Source organism: Nannospalax galili, unplaced genomic scaffold (genome assembly GCF_000622305.1).
Source record: "Nannospalax galili isolate Female #2095 unplaced genomic scaffold, S.galili_v1.0 scaffold652, whole genome shotgun sequence".
NCBI lineage: Eukaryota > Metazoa > Chordata > Mammalia > Rodentia > Spalacidae > Nannospalax > Nannospalax galili.
In genome coordinates this window covers 340,059-357,598 of record NW_008332152.1, presented here as the reverse complement: position 1 = coordinate 357,598, position 17,540 = coordinate 340,059, and the positions used below count along the sequence as shown (strand labels likewise).

Sequence of the window (17,540 nt, the reverse complement as noted above, 5' to 3'; positions counted from 1 at the left end):
TGCAAATGAAAGCCAAAAACTGTGGCTTATGGGCCGGAGGTGGCCCATCCGTGTTCCTGTGGATAAAGTTTTATGGAACCTCCCCCTCCTTGCCTGTTCGTTTGTGTATGGCCCCTGACTGCTTCAACAGGGAAGAGGGCTGCAGAGCCTCAGCCAAGTATGTGCTGCCCGCTACTTACCCTGGGTCCCCTCCCCTTCCCTGAGAGTTCCTGTGGAGCTTTTCATTGTTGCCCTGAACTTGACCCTGCCTTCCCCGGTAGATCTGTTGGTGTTGAATGGCTCAGATCCAGTGGCTGAAGTTGCCATTCGACAGCTCAGTGAGTCTTCAAAGCTGAAGCTCAAGTCGCCTCGGAAGAAGAGCACGCTCATCATTTCAGGGATCTCCAAGGTGGGTGAGGGCAGCTAGGCTGGAGGCATGTGGCCTGTGGCTCCCAGCATGGCACCTCCGAGGGGCTGAGACGGTCCCTCAGCACCAGAAAGCCCCCTTTGCAGAGTCTAATTCCGGTCCTCCCCAAGAGGGCTTAGCTGCCTCTGGAACTGCAGTTGCAGTTTGCCCTGTTGGTACAGGAAGCTCACGGGCATCTGATCCGTGGTGCGCTAAGTGTTGAGAGGTTGGCGAATCATTTCAAGACCAGTTACTAAGAGAAAAAGAGAGATGCGGTGCGAGACAGCAGTGGTGCAGACTCCTCGTCTGCCTGCTTGCGTATTTCCACGTGAGTCATTTCCAAAGCATTTTGATTTTTTGCAGTGAGTGTCTGTTCCTCTTCATTACAGGATAGAAATAAAGATTGCTGCATGAACGCTTCCGTTCCCCCACTCTCCCCTTTCCTTCTGCAGTGTTTGCAAGGAGCAAGAGATGGGTGAGAGCCGCCCGTGGCTGCCCTGTGGGCAGTCCTTAGCACAAGGCACCGTGCAGGAGGCCCTGCTCTTTCTCAGTATCTCCCAAAGTGGAGAAGGCTGAGAGGTTCTGATTTTCAGCGAGAGATAGATCAGGAGGAAGATGGAATAGACATGGCTGGGATGGGCAGGTTGGATCCTCCCAGATCACTGAGGGTGGGCAGGAGAGCACTCTGCAAACCAGCTTCTCATTGCTGACAGGTGCCAATGGCTACCAGAGCTGTCACTGCATCTGGTGTGTGGGCGGCCTGGGTCCAGGTCCCCAGGGGCCAGCTCGCAGGTGGCCTTGAATATGGGGTAGGCAGGCAGTGTCTCTGCTTGGAGTGTTGTGTGCACTTCCCCTGACAGCCAATGGGGGCAGTCCCTGGGGCCTCTAGAGCTGAGGACTTGAAGCTTTTAGTCAGTCTGAGATAAATAAATAAAAAGGGAAAGATAAGACCCAGGGTGTCAACTCTACTTTCCAGCTTTATTTTAGAATCATAAGCCTCCTAATCTTTGTGTTTAATATCTGCAGTCCACTCTGATTATTAGTTTCATTGATGCACAGACTGTCCCATTAGCAGTCAGTGGGCACTTCTCAGGCCGGCTCATCACTGCCAGCCATCACTTAGCAAGGCCACCCGTGTAACTGCCACCCAGGCTGGGAGTGTCGTGATCAGCGCCCCTTTCACGGTCCCGTTGAACCACTGTCCTAACTTTGCTCCCAACCCGTTAGTTGAGTGTGTGATTTTACAGATACAGTGGGGACCAGAGAGATGCTCAGCGGTTAAGAGCACTGGCTGACCTGGGCTCGATTCCCAGCACCCACATGGTGGCTGACAACCGTCTGCAGCTCTAGGTCCCTGGGAAGCAGTGGTCCTAACCTCTCACCCCTTGGACTTCAGCACTGGCACGGTCTGCTGGGAGAAGGGTGCACACCCAGCCTGTGTGCTCCAGGCCGGCCTCTCTGTTGGGTGGCTCTGAGCCTCAGCTAGGGTGGAGGCCTGTTTGAAGCATCTGCCATGTATCACAGGGTCTTCTTGAGGGTCAGGTGTCCCCGTTACTGCTCAATATCTCCAGTCACAGTGCCTTGGCGTGTGATGCTCAGGTGGTACCAAACCCTCCCTGCCTACCGTGGACCCCGGTTACCTCCCCGTGCTGGCTTTTCATTTGCTCTCGTCTCTGATGTTTGTCTCCCTCGACAGACCTCGCTATCTCAGGACCACGATGCTGCCCTCATGCTGGACTATGCGTCTTCTATGGACGGCACCCACCAGGGGGGTGCCTCAGTCGCCCCATGCCCCCCGGAGGCAGCTGCAGCCTCTGCCCCTGCCCGCCCTGCCGAAGATGAGCCAGCCCAGGCCCCACCTGCCCTCGAACCCCAGGAAAACGAGCTGGAATCCTGGGTCCAGGACAAGGAGTCCTCAGCAGCAGCGTGGATTGGCCCAGCCCTGCAGGGGTTTGATGGAGATGAACTGTCAGAGAGCTCCCTGAGTGCTTCGGAGCTTGGGGCCACCAAGAAGCATAAAGGTACCTGCTCCTGTGTCCCCATCCTGCCCCTGCGGCCTCCCCGACAGTGGCCGTGGCCTCGCTCCAGTGCTGGCCTCCTGCTGTTTCGTTCCTCTTCGTCTGCTTCCCTTCCTGTGGTCCATGAGCCCATCCCAGCCTTGCTCCCTCCCTCTCCGCCTGTCCTGGGCAGATACTGAGAGCGTGAGGCCGGTGGGAAGCCTGCATGGGCTTCGTCTCTGCATTTGTGGACTTGTGTGTGCTCTTGTGTCTGGATACCTTCCCTGTCTGGCTCTCTCCACCTGGAAACAGCTATCCAAGGCTTCAGAGGGTCCCCAGGAGCCAGGTGCTGTGGTGGCTGGGACGCAGCAGAGGATGCAGATGTTGGCAGCTATCTCACCTGCTCCCCTGTCTCTCCCTCCAGTAAGAACCAAACCAGACCCCACCACCTGTACCCAGCAGGACCTACAGGGAAAGAATCCCCTGGCATAGTTCCTCACTGACTAGACCTGCCTGTAGGAATGGGGTCATTCATTAGCATAATTATTTTCCAAAGCCTTTGCCTGTTTCTTGGGAGTGGACAGTTTGTCCCAGACCTGTGCATCCAGGTCACCTTGGGGACACAGTCCTGGGACTTAGGGTCTTCAGACCCACTGAACCTCAGCTTCCTTCGTGACTGTGGGGACTATGCCCACTACCTGTGTCCTTGCACACAGAACACGACCGAGGGGGTCTCAGTGGAAGAGGCAGGATCAGGGTGAAGGGTACACCCGAGTCAAGCCAGGAGCCATGGTGGAACCTAGCATCCAGCCCCGCTTCCTCTCTGGGGCACCCACGCCTGTGTCCCTTCAGCAGAGTCCTCAGGACTTCCCGAACACACGAGTGCCAGGGGTTAGGACTCATTACTAGCTGCTCTGTGGCCGTGGTCTGCCCCTTTTTCTAGAAGCTAGAGACAGGTGGGTCTCCTGCTAGGCAGCTCCTTGGAGGACATAGGTAATATCTGGAGACGTGGCATCAACAACTGGGAGCTGGGGGTGCTGTTGGCCTCTAGTGGGTGGGACACACAGGTGCTACCACAGACCTGAGAGCACACAGCAGGCACTGCCTCAGGGTGGAGCACTAGGTCCAGGTGCTGAGGTTGAGAATCGGGCCTGTGGTGCTGTGCCCCCGCACCTGCCCCTTAACCAGTGGTGGGTTGCTGTTTGCCTGTGAACCCTGCCAGTGCCAAGTTCAGACGAGTGGGAGAAAGTTGAAAGTTAAAAGAGGAAAGAGAAAGGGATTCCTGGGGAAGGTCTCAGACCACCCAGCCTCCATCTCCCCACCTCCTGGCCTTGGAGACCTGTATGAGCCTGTGTCCTTTGGGCACACACATTGGGCTGTGCAGTCTGCATGCCAGACCCCAGCAAACCCCTTGTTCCTTCCATGGGACTGTAGCCCAGGTTGTCAGGTGGCCACCCCATGTACACACACTGTGGCCTGGTCTTTGTCCTGGGGCCAGAGAAGCCTCAGGGAGGGTGGAGCTGAGATCAGTGAGCAGGAAGAACAGGGACACGTGGAGCTGCCCTGTGCTCACCCTTCCTTGACTAGACGGTCCATTTCTTCTTATTTCTGAAGTACGCAAACCTCCTGTCTCACCCTCTCTGTTCCCTGAGAGATGCCAGACTGACCCCTGGGCATCAGCTGCTGTTCTCCCTCCTCCCAGCCCTTCCTGCTGAACCTATTCTGCTTTCCTCCTGAGTCTCCCCTGGGTTCCCTCCTGTGCACCTACCATCCTGCACCCCTCTTACTGGCCAGGCAGATGAATGCTATTTGGGGGTCTGGGTGTGTGGCAGGTTCTCTGGGGGCTGAGGGTCCCCCCTGTGCATGACAGCTTCCCCAGAGGCTGGGCATTTGGGGAGGCACAAGGATGTGTGGCCGTCTGTGTCTCTCTCCTGGGTACTGCAGGGGCTGAGGCCAAACCTGCCCTGCTGCCCATGCACTGCCCTGACCCAAGGTTTTCTCAAAGAAGAGATTTGGCAACATTTTAAAAATTATTTTTAGGGGCTCAGTGGATAAAGTGCTTACTGGGGGTGTATGAAGACCTGTGTTCTGATCCCCAGCACCCATGCAAACTTGGGCGTGGCAGCTTACACACCCATAACCCCGGTGCCGGTGGAGGCTGAGACAGGAGGATCCCCGGAGCTCTGGCATCTACATTAGCCAGTTGGTGAGCTCCAGATTCAGTGGGAGAGGCTGGCAGAAAACGTGGGGAATGACGGAGGAAGACACATCAACCTCTGGCCTCCATAGATGCGTGCACAAGTGTACCGAACATACACACACACACACACACACACACATCTTCCATCCTGAAGTTTCCAGAAGCTCTGCACTAAGCAGCCCGTGAGACATGGGCAGGCTCTTAAGTGGGTCTGTGCTGGCTGGCCAAACCGTTTTCAGTTTATGCCAAATATTTTTCAAAACTGGCGCTATGGGGACGGCTTAGTGGAGTTTGCCCTCTTTATCAGCCAAGGTTCCCCTGGTGGCTCATCAACACTCGAACTTTCTGGTGTAGTGAGGAGGCTGAGGGTGCTGGGGGTGCCCGTGTAACTGGAATTTACAGATTATGATGCTGTAGCCAGTACAGGAAATCACTTCCCCAAGTTCAGATGTACTTTTATTTCAAAGAGCACTGGCTGAGGGTGTGGTGCGGTGGTAGAGTGCTTGCCTGGCGTGTGCGAGGCCCTGGATTTGTTCCTAGCACTGGTGTGGGGGGGTGAGTATTGCGGAGCTGCCCAACAGCACAAGTGTGCTGGGAACTGTGCACATCGGCCTAAGCACATGGCGAAGCTGGAGCTGTGTGCTTGGTCACAGAGGCTCAAGGAGGTGTGAGGAAAAACCGGAAAGAAATGTTGCCAAATGTCTTGCATAGCAGCCGTGCATATGTACGTGAATGCACGTATATGTGCATGTGCATATGATGTGTGCATGCTCATATGTAAATTTATGTGCATGTGTATGAGAATAGGTGAGCATGCGCACATGCATATGCACAAGAGTATCTGCATGTGTACACATGTGCATGCATATATGTGCACACATGCATGTGAGCATTAGGGTACATGGGTCTGTGTGCCCGTGGGTGCATGTACACTTGTATGTGCATATGTATACACAACCATGTACAAGTATGAGGACATGTGTAAACAGGTCTCTGTGCACTTCTGTGTGCACATGTACATGCATGTATATACAAATGTGAGCACATGTATATAGGTCTGTGTGCACTTGTGTGTGCATGTACATGTGTGTACAAGTGGGCATACCACACATGTGTACAAGTATGTGAGCACACGTACAGATATGTGAGCATCTGTGTGTACACATTTATGTGTGAGTGTGCACGTGTGTATGCGGGTGCATATGTACCGTGCATGTGTGAGCATGTATATGTGTGTGTGCATGAGCGTGTGATGCCAATGATTCCAAACTCTTACTCTCGTTCTGATTTGGCTCTCAAGCCTGTTCCTTTTGCCTCCGAACATCTGTCTCATGCTCGCTTTCCCTAGCTTAAGAGGATCGCTGTGCTGCCCTGTGGTTGCCAACACAGTAAGTCACTCTTGTCCTTTGTCTTCGAGTCTGTGTCTCTGTACTATGAGGACAGTGCCCAGCGGAGTGGAAGGCTCTCTGCTGCCCTCCTGCTGCTGGCCACCCTGACCACCCCTGGCTGCTGGTCTTCTGTGGTCCTGGGTCCGACCCAGTTTAGACGGTCACCTTCTTGACCATCAGGCGAGCACACTTCCTGTCACTGAGGGTATGAAGCCATCTCGCTGTGCTGGCTTCAGGGAGGTATCACCAAGGCAGCCTGGCTGGAGGGGGGCGAGCCTGGCAGGGGCCCGTCATTGGGCTCCTTTCCTAGCAAGTAATCACTTCTGAGAATGAGCCATCTGTGGGGTTTGGATGAGGCTGGTCCGAGGCATCAAAGCAAAGTTTTCAGGTACTTTTTGACTGCTGTTTTCCCACATACCAGGTTCTAGGTTTTGTCATTTCTTTGGTGGTGGTGGTGGGGGGAGTGTTTTGCTTTTTGTTTTTGTTTGTTTTTTGTAAAGACAGCATCTCATTATGTCCCCCTGGCTGGCCTGAAACTCAGGTTGGCCTTGAACTCTCAAGAGACCAGCCAGCCTGCCTCTGCTTGTCTCCTCAAGGGCTAGGCTTAAAGTTAAAGGCGTGTTCTGCTGTGCCTGGCCTCACACTGAATTGTAAGAGCTATTTTTTCCTTTTCTTTTTTTTTTTAAGACTAAAAAGAGCAAAGCTGGGTCCCCCTGTAGCCCAGCTGGCCTGGAACTCACTGTGTAGACCAGACGGGCCTTTGAACTCACAGAGATCCCGCTTGTCTCTGCCTCCCAAGTGCTGGGATTAAAGGTGTGCACCACCACACTTAACTGAAATATTTTTTTCAATTAGCCATTTATATCTGTTACTCTTCAGACATACATAGGATAAATTCAGAAGTACGTGATGACAGAACTATATTTTAAAGTGACTTAAAAATCCCTTTGTGTATTTCTTTATACTTCAGTCTTGTGATTTTTTTTTTTTCTATACGGTGAACTAAAATCAGGGAGAGAATTTTCCCCCCTCCCTGCCCCATTTGAAAATTGTGTTATTGTGCTTGGCAGTTGCTCTTAATACAAGAGAATTAGCCATCTGAGTGTTTCTGTGCCCCCCACACAGGCCAAACTCCGGTTCACATCCAGCTGGAGGTCAGTCCGTCCATCCTTGCACTCTAACCTGTGCTTTGCAGGGTTGACCACTTGGAGATGTGACATCCCACTAGGCCTGTGGCTGGAGCAAAGACATCAACACACTGTTCTGACCCCTCTTCATCTTCTACCCAACATCTCCCAGATCCCAGCGTATGGCTCCTGCCAGATAATTGTGAAACTCTACCCTAATGGTGCTTCATGTCAGGCAATTTGTTTTTAAGAGTTTTTTAAATGTTTTCTGACAGCTTTGTCCAGATTAAATTAGCTCAGCCCTTCGGAGCGCTACAGCATCTCTGTTTTGCCAACAGGACGAGGGGAGGTCGTCCCTAAGGTTGGGATGGCGATGGTGATTCCACGCAGGTTTCCTCCCTACCCTCCGATGCCAGCATGTTGGCACGGTTCATACGTGGGCACGTGCTTCTGTTCTCCATCCTCTCCGTGAACAGCGGAGGTGGTGCGTGTGTGTCACATGTGGAACAGACAAATCTCAATTGGCTGCTTCTCTTGCTAAGTCCTTAGCGCCTCCATACAAATGGTAATGAACTTTACTGGCTTCCTTCCTACCTTCCCCCTGGCCGTCCTAGGCCTTGATTGTTAGGATGCTAAACTAATGTGTGGAAAAGTGATGATGAGGGTTCTGGTCCCTGTGTGCCAGCTGGAGCCTGCCCATCAGGAAGTACTGGTACCACACTGGGTGCCGCTCCTTGTTCTCCATCCTGGACCTGCCGTCCGTGCTCACACAATTGGGGTTGCTTTCCTTTCTCGATTTCTTGTCTTTTTTGTGCTGAGGATGGATCTTGTAATAAACTGGGTAAGTAGTCTCCCACTGAGTTACAGCCCCAGCCCAGCATGAGGTTTTATAGTTTGAAAAAGAGCAATTAACAAATTTGATATGGATGAGTGTGTGGGAATAGATAGACTGATAAAATAGACGTAATGTCTGGCTCAGCGGTTAAGAACACTGGCTGCTCTTGCAGAGGACCTAGGTTCCATTCTCAGCACCCACATGGCACATAACAACCTTCCATAACTCCAGTTCCAGGGCATCCGATGCCCTCTTCTGTCCTCTGTGGGCACTGCACACAGGTGCACTTACATGTAGGCAAAAACACTTCATACACATAAAATAAATACATGGTATTTTTTTGGGGTTTTTTTGGTCTTTTTGAGACAGGGTCTCCCTGTAGCCCCAGCTGGCCTGGCACTGGCTATGTAGACCAGGCTGCCCTTGAACTCACAGAGATCCGCCTGCCTCTTCCTCCCCAGTGCTGGGATTAAAGGTGTGCACCACCACACTGTGTGCAGTCAGTGCTTTTAACCGCTGACCATCTCTCCAGTCTGTGGAGTTAATGTTTTTTTGAAAAATAAATCTTACTCCCCAACGAACACTACTTTACTGAGAACATAAGCCCTTGAGTTCCCAGGCTCTTAGCTTGTCAGAGTGTCTCCCTCCTTCCTGGGTGCACAGTACACTTGCCATCACACCCTTCCTAGTGAAGGGAGGAGGCTAGGCGGGATCCCAGCCTGCCTGCCCTTGAAGTGGCAGGGAGTTTCTCCCCAGCCTGTAGGCATGCCACACATACGGATGAAATGCTTCATTTCACCCTGAAAAGTGGTCTCCCACAACCTGGGTTGCTGTGTTTGCTCTTGTGGGCAGCAACCAGCAGCCGCTCTTTGGGGAAAGGTCTGACTGTTACAGGTGTCTAGTGTCTTTGCTTCCTCTTGCCCACAGGCTGGTCCTCCTCATGGCCCCTGACCACCCCTGTGCTCCCCTCTTACAGGAGGAATCCTGAGGAAAGGCGCCAAGCTCTTCTTCCGTCGACGGCATCAGCAGAAAGACCCAGGCATGAGCCAGTCACATAATGACCTGGTGTTCCTGCAGCCCCAGGTGGGGCCTCGGAGGAAGGGGGCAACCCTCAGCCGGTTCCTGAACAAGAAGCTGCTCGCCAGGCACAGAGGCAAAGACACCATCAACGGAGCCCCTGGGGAGCCCTGCACATAGCCCTATCGCCCACTGCCCACAAAGCTGGAGAACAGGGGCAGTCCTCACCAGGACATCTAGCCATTGGCTCCTGCTGTCTTTTAAAGGGAGAAAAGCAATCTGGGTCTCCAGCTAGGGGGCTTCCCCCGAAAAGGACTGACACAGTCCAGTTTACCATCAGATGCTCAGACCAGCTGGCTCCAGCTATTGCCATGATCTAAGGGTCGAAATGGAATAGGAGACTTGTGCAACTGAAGCTGTGGGCTCTGATTTACTGCACAGCAGGCCTGAGGGACCCCAGGTCACCAACTCCTCTCCAGCAGGGACCTGGGTCCACATCTGGACTGTGACACCAGGAAGAGGTGTCCCTCTGGACTGTGGCTATGAACAGGATGGAGGGCTGCTTTACCTAACTTGCTGCTTAGAATTAAAAAGTGCGCCTGGTCCTGGGGACAGGGAGATGAATATAGGCAGGAATTTTGATCCATGCAGAAAGTATAATAGGAGAAGACATGCTTTGACAAGTTAAGAAGGCATTTGCCTTTCATATTAGCCATAGATGTTGAAAAGGTCATTATGCAAACACTAAATACATCCTATGCTTTATGCAGAACACTTTCCCAGGCTTACTCAGCATCTACTTGCAAGTGGAAGTGTCTGAGATCGATGCAGTTTCATTATCTCTCACGTCGGGGGCTCTGTTCATACCCATGGCATGGGAAGAACACTAAGCAAGAACTCACCGAACCTGATGAAGGTCCCCGGGAGCAGCGGGTGGCAGCTTACAGGACATCACCACACACACACATATGGTTCTTGCCAAATATTGCCAGCAACCAAAGCAAAGAATTTTCAGGGCAACCGAGGACATTACTTTGCATCACAGGTGCCAGTTAGTCTTAGGCATGGAAGTTTAATAACAAATGGGCCAAACTTGCAGGAAGTTATTTTTATGGGCTTTTCAGAATTCTGGGAACAGGAGCTTCTGGCCACATTGTGGGGTGTCCTTATTTTGGTTTACGGTAAGAAAATGATAAACTTAGCACCCAGTATCCTATCCCCCGAGATCCATTAGACCACTGTCCTCATCTGCATGCCCGGCTGGGTGGGTTCATGCGGACATCAAGGCACTCTACGCCTTTTGAATACGCTGCCTTTGGAAGGCAGGCTCACAGAGAGCTGTTGTCGTGGGGTGGGGCATTCTGACCATTTAATAAGATCCATTTCTGACACAGCATTGAAAAGGCGAATATGCAGACGTGACTTGTGTTACTGACATGAGGTTGAGTGAGCACCTTCCCTCTATTCTGTTAATCCTAAACATGTATTTCAGGGGGTGACTTGTGATGACCAAAAATGTCCATGAAAGCCCAAGTTACAGGAATGTCTTGATTTTTTCTTCCCTGTTTTTGGGAGAAAGATTAGAAAAGCTCATTAGAAATCTTTCCTTTTTCCTGTGTTCTGTTCCTTCTCCCCAGTCCTGGGGGTTAAACCGAGAGCCTTCTGTGTGCTAGACAAGCATTGTCCACTGAGCTACAACTCCAGCCCTCTTTTAACTTTTTATTTTTGAGCTAGAGTCTAAGTTGCCCAGGTTGCCCTGGACTTGGATTCACATTGTCGACCAAACATGCGGTGAGTCTCCTGCCTCAGTCTTCCAAGTGGCTGGAAGCATGGGCCTCAGCCACCAGGCCCAGTGAGACTTTACTTACAAATAAGCATCTAAAAGTTTTTGCTGGGTGTAGTGGTGTGGGCCTGCAATCCTCCACTTAGAAGGTGGAGGGAGGAGGATGCCAGCTTAAAAGCTAGACTGGACTACATAATGTGACCCCTTCTCAAATAAAACAGAAGAGGAGAAAACCCCAAGGAATTATCAAGTGACCTTTTTTTTCGGTCTTTTTTGAGACAGGGTCTCCCTGTAGCTCCAGCTGTCCTGGAACTCACTATGTAGACCAGGCTGGCCTCAAACTCACAGAGATCTGCCTGCCTCTGCCTCCCGAGTGCTGGGATTAAAGGCGAGTGCCACCGGCATCAAGTGACCTTTTAAACGCACTTTGTGTTTGAAGATGACATTCTAATGTTACTCACTACAAAGTTCCAGAATGCATTTATACCAAGTTGGCCCCCGAAGCCAGTAGTCACCATTTCTCTTTTGGGGAGTGGAAATCACTTAAATGCTGAGTTTTACATGAGATACTTTTATTATTTCATATGGTGTACAGACATGTGACATGCAGCAATCAATTCTAAGACGCTGTTATGTGTCAGAAACTTCGATTCTGATTATCTCTGTTTAGTGTAGGCTTAGACTTATCCAATATGCTTGGGGCCAGAACTGTTGCACACTTCTTTTGGATTTTGGAATATTCCGTAGATTATTTTTTTTAACCAGTTGAGCATCCCTAAACCCCAAACTCTAAACTCCAAACCTCTCAGAAATATGAAACTTTGAACAGTACAATCACAAAAAGCTTCGGATTTAGGATTTGGGGGTTAGGGATGCTCAGCCTAGAGGAGTTGTGTTGCTTTGTTTGGTTTTGAAATTTTGGTAGGTTCGGTTTGCTTATGTGATGGTGTCAGAATGTTGGGTCACACTTCCTCACTCAGCAACAACAAAAGAGCAAATGCCTTTAACCGCCCCAACCTAAGGAGCCTGCTCCTTTCCCACCGTGTCTAACACCTGCTTTGTCAGGGGTTGTCTCCATTGAGCGGCCTTTTCCAGGTCTCCAGAACTCTAAAGCAGCACAGAGTACAGGGGATGTAGAGAGCCAATGGGTGGCCTTGCGGTGTGCTCTGAGAAAACAGCCATCCCAACACTGTGAAGTCTCTTCTCCAAGCTGTTGTATCTATCCATGTGTGTTTGTGATGTAGGATATTTATGATGAAATGAATGTCATTAAAGTGAAGGCCCTTGAAGATTATGTGCCAGGTACCAGCAGCACTGTGTCAGTCCCCTCTGCCCCTTCACCTTTGTATACTTTCATGCCTTTGTTTTTTGTCTTGATGAAATGTTTGCAGAGTGCTAGTTTAAAAGCGATTCCTTGTGAACACCCATGTGCTGTGTGTCTGGAATCTGGAAGCAGATCTCAGGTTGGTCAGACTGAGCTGGCCACATTATTTTTGCTGTGTTTAAAGATTTGGCTGTAACCTTCATCCAGGGACGGATACGAGTGCTCTCCTCTCTCTCTCTCTCTCTCTCTCTCTCTCTCTCTCTCTCTCTCTCTCTCTCTCTCTCTGTGTGTGCTCTCTCTCTCTCTCTCTCTCTCTCTCTCTCTCTCTCTCAGTGTGTGTGTTGATGTAGCAATGACAAAAGTAGGGCTCTCTTGCTCCACTTGAAAACCTGCTTGAGCAAGAGAATTCAGACAAAGCACTTTATTTTAAATCTCAGTTTAAGTTCAAAACCAGCCATCCTTCGTGGCCATGGCTGCTTAGCCATCCACTGCTGACCAGTTCCAAATCGGGTGCCTGTTCAGATTTTTCTTGGGTTTTCTCGGCCACATCTAACAGAAGAAAATTTGAATTTTCTTCTGGACCTGAAAGGGAGATTTGTTTACAATGCTACCACCCAGAGTAGTGCTTTCTGAGTCATAAGCTTGGGGCTGTCCATCTTGAACTTTCAGAGTACAAGTTGCTGGATGATGGGAGTAAAAATCCATCTTCATTGCACGGGAAGAGATCTGGGTACTGACATGGACCAGGCATTGTCCCCACTATCCCAGCCAACCAAAACCAGCAAAGACCTAATGGACCTATGCACCTGCATAGGGACAGATACTGTCAAACCCAGCAGTGCAAGCTCTTTGTGTAAAATGTCCTGTGTGTAAGCACTGTTAGAAACACCAAGGCACCTGGTTCACTGATGGTGGCGTGGAGACCCATGATCCTCCAGGCCTATACACTGCTTTTCTGCCTCAGTGTCATGGTGAACCTGTCTCACAAAGACAATGAGAGCAAAGCTTCCCAGATGTGTGAAAGGGGTTGGGTGGCCGTTGCAGTGGCCTGTGGTCCTGTCAGTGACAATGATTGTATTCATGGGCAGCACTTTAGAAGCAGGTGTTGCCCTGCACTGCCCCAGGCAGGTTCCTTTGGAGACACATGGCTGCAACTTGACTGAACTCGCAAGAAATAAATGCGCCCATGGAAAACCTTGCATGGAGTTGTTTCTGAGTCCTGGGTTGTCCTGACAACATCAAGGGCTTCTGACATTTGAATTGCAACCATCCTTTGCCCCTGCATGTGACTGGCAGTCACAGCCAGCTGACTTAAAAGATGTGTTGATTATTGCCTGCTCTGAACCTCGTTCTTGGCAAACGGCTCTGGGAGGCTCAGCATCATCGAGGCTGGGCAAAATTTACTATAGGAATTTGGCAGTTTCACAGACCTTCTGGGGAATAAATTATGGATGCTGTGAGCCAGGGGCTGTCTTGGCCTGCGTCCCCAGAGCCTGGCATGGCTCATGGGAGTCATGTTTGGGAGATGAAGGTGCGCACAGGTGTGGAGAGGTAAAAGGTACACAATGTGCCTGTCATCTATGGGGCACTGCTGTGGTACCCCACAGGGTACACAAAGACTGGAGGAGTGCTGTTCTCTTGCGGGGTGAAGGGGGAGCATCCGTCAATCTGTGGATTCCTGTTTGAAATGCTCCACACCCTAGTAGGTGACTCAGCTCTGTACAGAAGAGAGAGGTGACAGGTCAGCCACGTGTATGTGACAGTATGTGCCTGCCTAGGGCCTGGTAGTGGTTTCTGGGGTGAGAGTGGGGGCACAGAGCCTGGCATCATGGTAACATGCCCTGTACCACCTGCTGAGGCCTCTCTTCACGGTCATGTTTCTGTGATCTCTTAAAGTCTCATCTGCTGTGATGTGCAGAAATACACAAGCATTGCATTTGGAGGTCTGCTGCATTGGGGAGCCACCAGGGAGACCCCAGGTCCCACTCCCAGACTCCCTTACTCTTCAACCTACCTCTCAGCCTGCCTGTGTCACCTGTCTGCCTATGGGAGTGTGTGGAGTAGCCAGTGACTTTCACCTCCCCTTCAGGATGAGTCAGTCCCAAGCCAAGCTTTGTGTACTCTCTACATCAGCGATGGCGTCTACTTTGAGAAAAGACCACTGGAGGGATGGCCATACCCACAGTTACTCAGGCCCATCCACTGCACTGCAAGGGGCAATGGCAGTGCCATGTCTGGGATTGGAGTTAGGATTGGGGTGGGTGGGTGGGTGGGTCTGTTGCCTCCTGTGTGGACCAGCAAGGTTTGCTTTGTACCGACATCTTAAGAGGAAGCTGGATGGCCAAACTGGTCATGATCTCTCAGCTTCCCAGGCTGACAGCTCCTGGGATGCTGGGTTCTTGCCAACCCATTTCCAACCCAGAGTGATCTCCATCTGCCCTCCATCATTCTAGTATGCGAAGCTTTATCCCTGGCAGTCACCTCTATTCAAACAGGCTGAGCAGACTCAAACCCTGCCTTTTCCTGCACAGCTTTTGCCATCAAGGGTTCCCTGGGGCACCTGATGCCATGTTCCGTCCCTTGTCCCTGTAACCTCATCTTCCCTGCTTACTCCCCAGTTCCTGTGTCCCCAGGGCTTGGCCCAGTCACTGGCCACCTAAGGGCATGAGGATGGCTGTCAGTCTTATGTACAGAAGCATGGTCTCCCATGCATCCTGTCCTATGCATCCAGCATCCGAGGTCTGATAGGGTAACAATGTGCTGGTTTGGCATCAGGCTCCACTACAAATGTGGGGTGCTATGGGTATGTGTCAATAAATACCTCATAGAAAAAGAACAAGCAGGGGACTCACATGTAGGCTAGACACCAGGGTAGATGAGCACACAGTGACCACCCTGGAGAGTAAGGACCAGACCAGACCAGACCCTCCTGACCACAGTCCAGTCCAGCTCCATGCCATGGCTAGCCTCAATGGACACTGCCAAGTCCTGTCCTCCATAGGACAGAGAATCAAAACTGGCCTTTCTATACTGATGCCACCGACATGCTACAGCCTCCGTTTTATCTGTATAAAATTAGCCAGCACTTCTTGCAAGTGCTCATGGAGGCCAGAGGAGGATGTTGGGTGTTCCCTTCTATCATTCTGTCTTACTCCCTCGAGACAAGGTCTCTACTGAACCTGGAGCTAGGCTGGTGCCAACAAGCTCCAGCAATCCCAGGGTCTCCAGCCCTCGCTCCATCCCCGGTGTTAGGGTCAGAGACCTGTGTGTCCCTGCTTGGCTTTTTATATAGGTGTTGGGATCCATTTCCACAGCCCCTCGCCAGATTTTTCTAAGAAATAAAAAGGATTCCCAGCACCCGCATGGCAGCTCACAACAGTCTGTAACTCCAGTTCCAGGGGTTCCAACGCCCTCTTCTGGACTCTGCTAGAACAGTATACACATATGTGCAGGCTAAACATTCATAAAATAAATTTTTTCTTAAAAAAAAGCTAGCGGTGGGCAGAAAGATGGCTAATGCCTTGCAGTGAAGGCATTTCATATTAAAATGAACACCTCCAGAGCTGGACGTATGCTGACTGGCCAAGCACATCCGGTGGTGTGCTAGACAGGCTTCTCTTTCACTGACAAAATGTCTGGTGAACACAGGGGAGGAGGGACCACCAATTGGGCACCAGGCATTTATAGCACAGAAACCTTGGAGGACACATCATATTTAAGCCATAATGCTCTGTCCCAGAACCCCAAAGGCTATTGTCCTAATGCAAAATACATTTAGTCCACCTCCAAGAGTCCCCAGTCTTAAAGTCTAACTTTAAAGATTCCTCAAAGACTCAAGGCAAACTCTCAGTTGTGACCCCCTACGGCCCAGAGTAAGTATTCCCATTCCAAAGAAGAGGAATGGACATAAAGATAAAATCAGAGCCCAGCAGAGAAAGCACTGTTATATAGATCCATGTAAAACATCCAAGGGATGTTGGAGCACAATGTGAGCCCAAACAGGCTCGCATAGCCCCACTCCACCCTACCCTCCGGACTCCCCTTTGGGCTGGTTCTTCTTGCTGCTCATAGATACCTTCATCCGTGGTCCTTACTCCCAACCTCTCTAGCCCCCTGGGACTCCACTGCTTCTTCAACTCTATTCCTTCTGCACACCATCCTCTCAGTCCCCACAGTGATTCTCAGTCTGCTACACACTGCCTGCGTCCGTCTTTCTTTGAAATCTAGCTGGAAGCCTTCATGACCCCATAAGCTTTGCATTCTGCACGTATGCAAAACCAGAATCATGTGGATGCTATCAAGGACTCTTGCCAGCTCAGTAGCTGGCCCCTTGGACCACCGTTGGGTGACCTGAGTGTCTGAGCAGCTGCGTACGGTTAAACAACATCCTAGCTGGCCCCTGTGTAGGCTGGGTACCCTGGTAGTAAGTGCTCTGCTCTCAAGACAAAGTCTTTGAAATAAGTTAGTTTCAAATCCTTGCTCCAATGCAAAATACTTAGCTTCTTACGAATGGCACTGTGCCTTCGGTAGCCCCGACTTTACGCTGGTTTTTCTTGCTGTGACCTGTCAGTTTTTCTATCTGTAAGCACCCTGAAATTATTCATACATGTCAATCCTATTTAGTACCCTCTCTGCCCAACTCTTAAGGGACCACATAACCCTTCTCCCCAGCTGTTTTGTCCATCCAGCTCCTTCCTGTCTCCACACGGCCTGCTCCACCTGATCTCTGGAGCAGGTCCCCGGCTTCCCTTGTCCATGCAGCCTCTGCCCAGCTCTCTTGGATCCACATAGCCAGTTCCCAGGGTCCAGATCCGCCGCAGTCTATCCACACAGCTATTTCCCTGGCTCCGCATCCACACAACCTGTCCTCTAGTTCCCTATCCACGCAGACCCTGACAAACTCTGTCCCCACAGCCGGTTCCCAGGCTCCCCACCCAGAGACTCTTCATCCACACGAAGCCCGTTCCCTGGCTCCTCACCCAGGGACTCCTCATCCATACAGCAGTTTTCCTGGGTCCCTCATCGATTGCGCTCGTTCCCCCAGGTTCCCCGTCCACGCAGCCGTGCCCCGGCTCCACATTCCCGGCTCCCGGTCCACATAGCCCATTCCTGGCTCTCCAATCCCGGGTCCCCATCCATGTAGCCCGTTCCCCGGCTCCCCATCCCCAGCTCCCCGTCCACGCATCCCGGTCCCCAGCTCCCTTCCAGTCCCCGGTTCCCCGTCCTCGGCTCCCCTTCTCCCGGTCCCCGGCTCCCCATTCCCAGCTCCCCGTCCACGCATCCCGTGCCCCGGATCCCAGTCCCCGGCTCCCCGGCCCGCCCCGCCCGCGCCCGGCTGAGGACTACAACTCCCACGATGCCGCGCCACCGCCCCCCCGGCTTCCGGTGCTGCGCAGTTTCCGGAGCGGATCGCAACCCGGAGTCCGGATCCGATCCCGCTCTGCATATTCCAAAGGCAGGTAAAGCTCCGGGCCCGCGCCCGCC

The 17,540-nt window shown here is 51.7% G+C and overlaps 2 protein-coding genes across 3 annotated transcripts in view; both read left to right on the top strand.

Annotated features, from left to right (window-relative positions):
• C2cd2 (C2 calcium dependent domain containing 2) overlaps positions 1–12,026 on the top strand; it is a 60,076-nt gene extending 48,050 nt beyond the window's left edge. The window contains exons 13-15 of the mRNA XM_029560792.1: positions 261–388; positions 2,082–2,406; positions 8,909–12,026. Of these exons, the coding sequence (XP_029416652.1) occupies positions 261–388; positions 2,082–2,406; positions 8,909–9,129 (674 nt within the window). The 3' untranslated portion in view covers positions 9,130–12,026. The remainder of the gene's footprint in view (positions 1–260; positions 389–2,081; positions 2,407–8,908) is intronic.
• Positions 12,027–17,394: 5,368 nt separating this feature from the next.
• The window catches only part of Prdm15 (PR/SET domain 15), an 81,335-nt gene continuing 81,189 nt past the window's right edge, over positions 17,395–17,540 (top strand). The window contains exon 1 of one of the 2 annotated variants that reach the window (XM_029560768.1): positions 17,395–17,511. In XM_029560768.1, the coding sequence (XP_029416628.1) occupies positions 17,413–17,511 (99 nt within the window). In that variant the 5' untranslated portion in view covers positions 17,395–17,412. Of the gene's footprint in view, positions 17,516–17,540 lie in introns of both variants that reach the window. The other variant, XM_029560769.1, reaches the window with a different exon arrangement.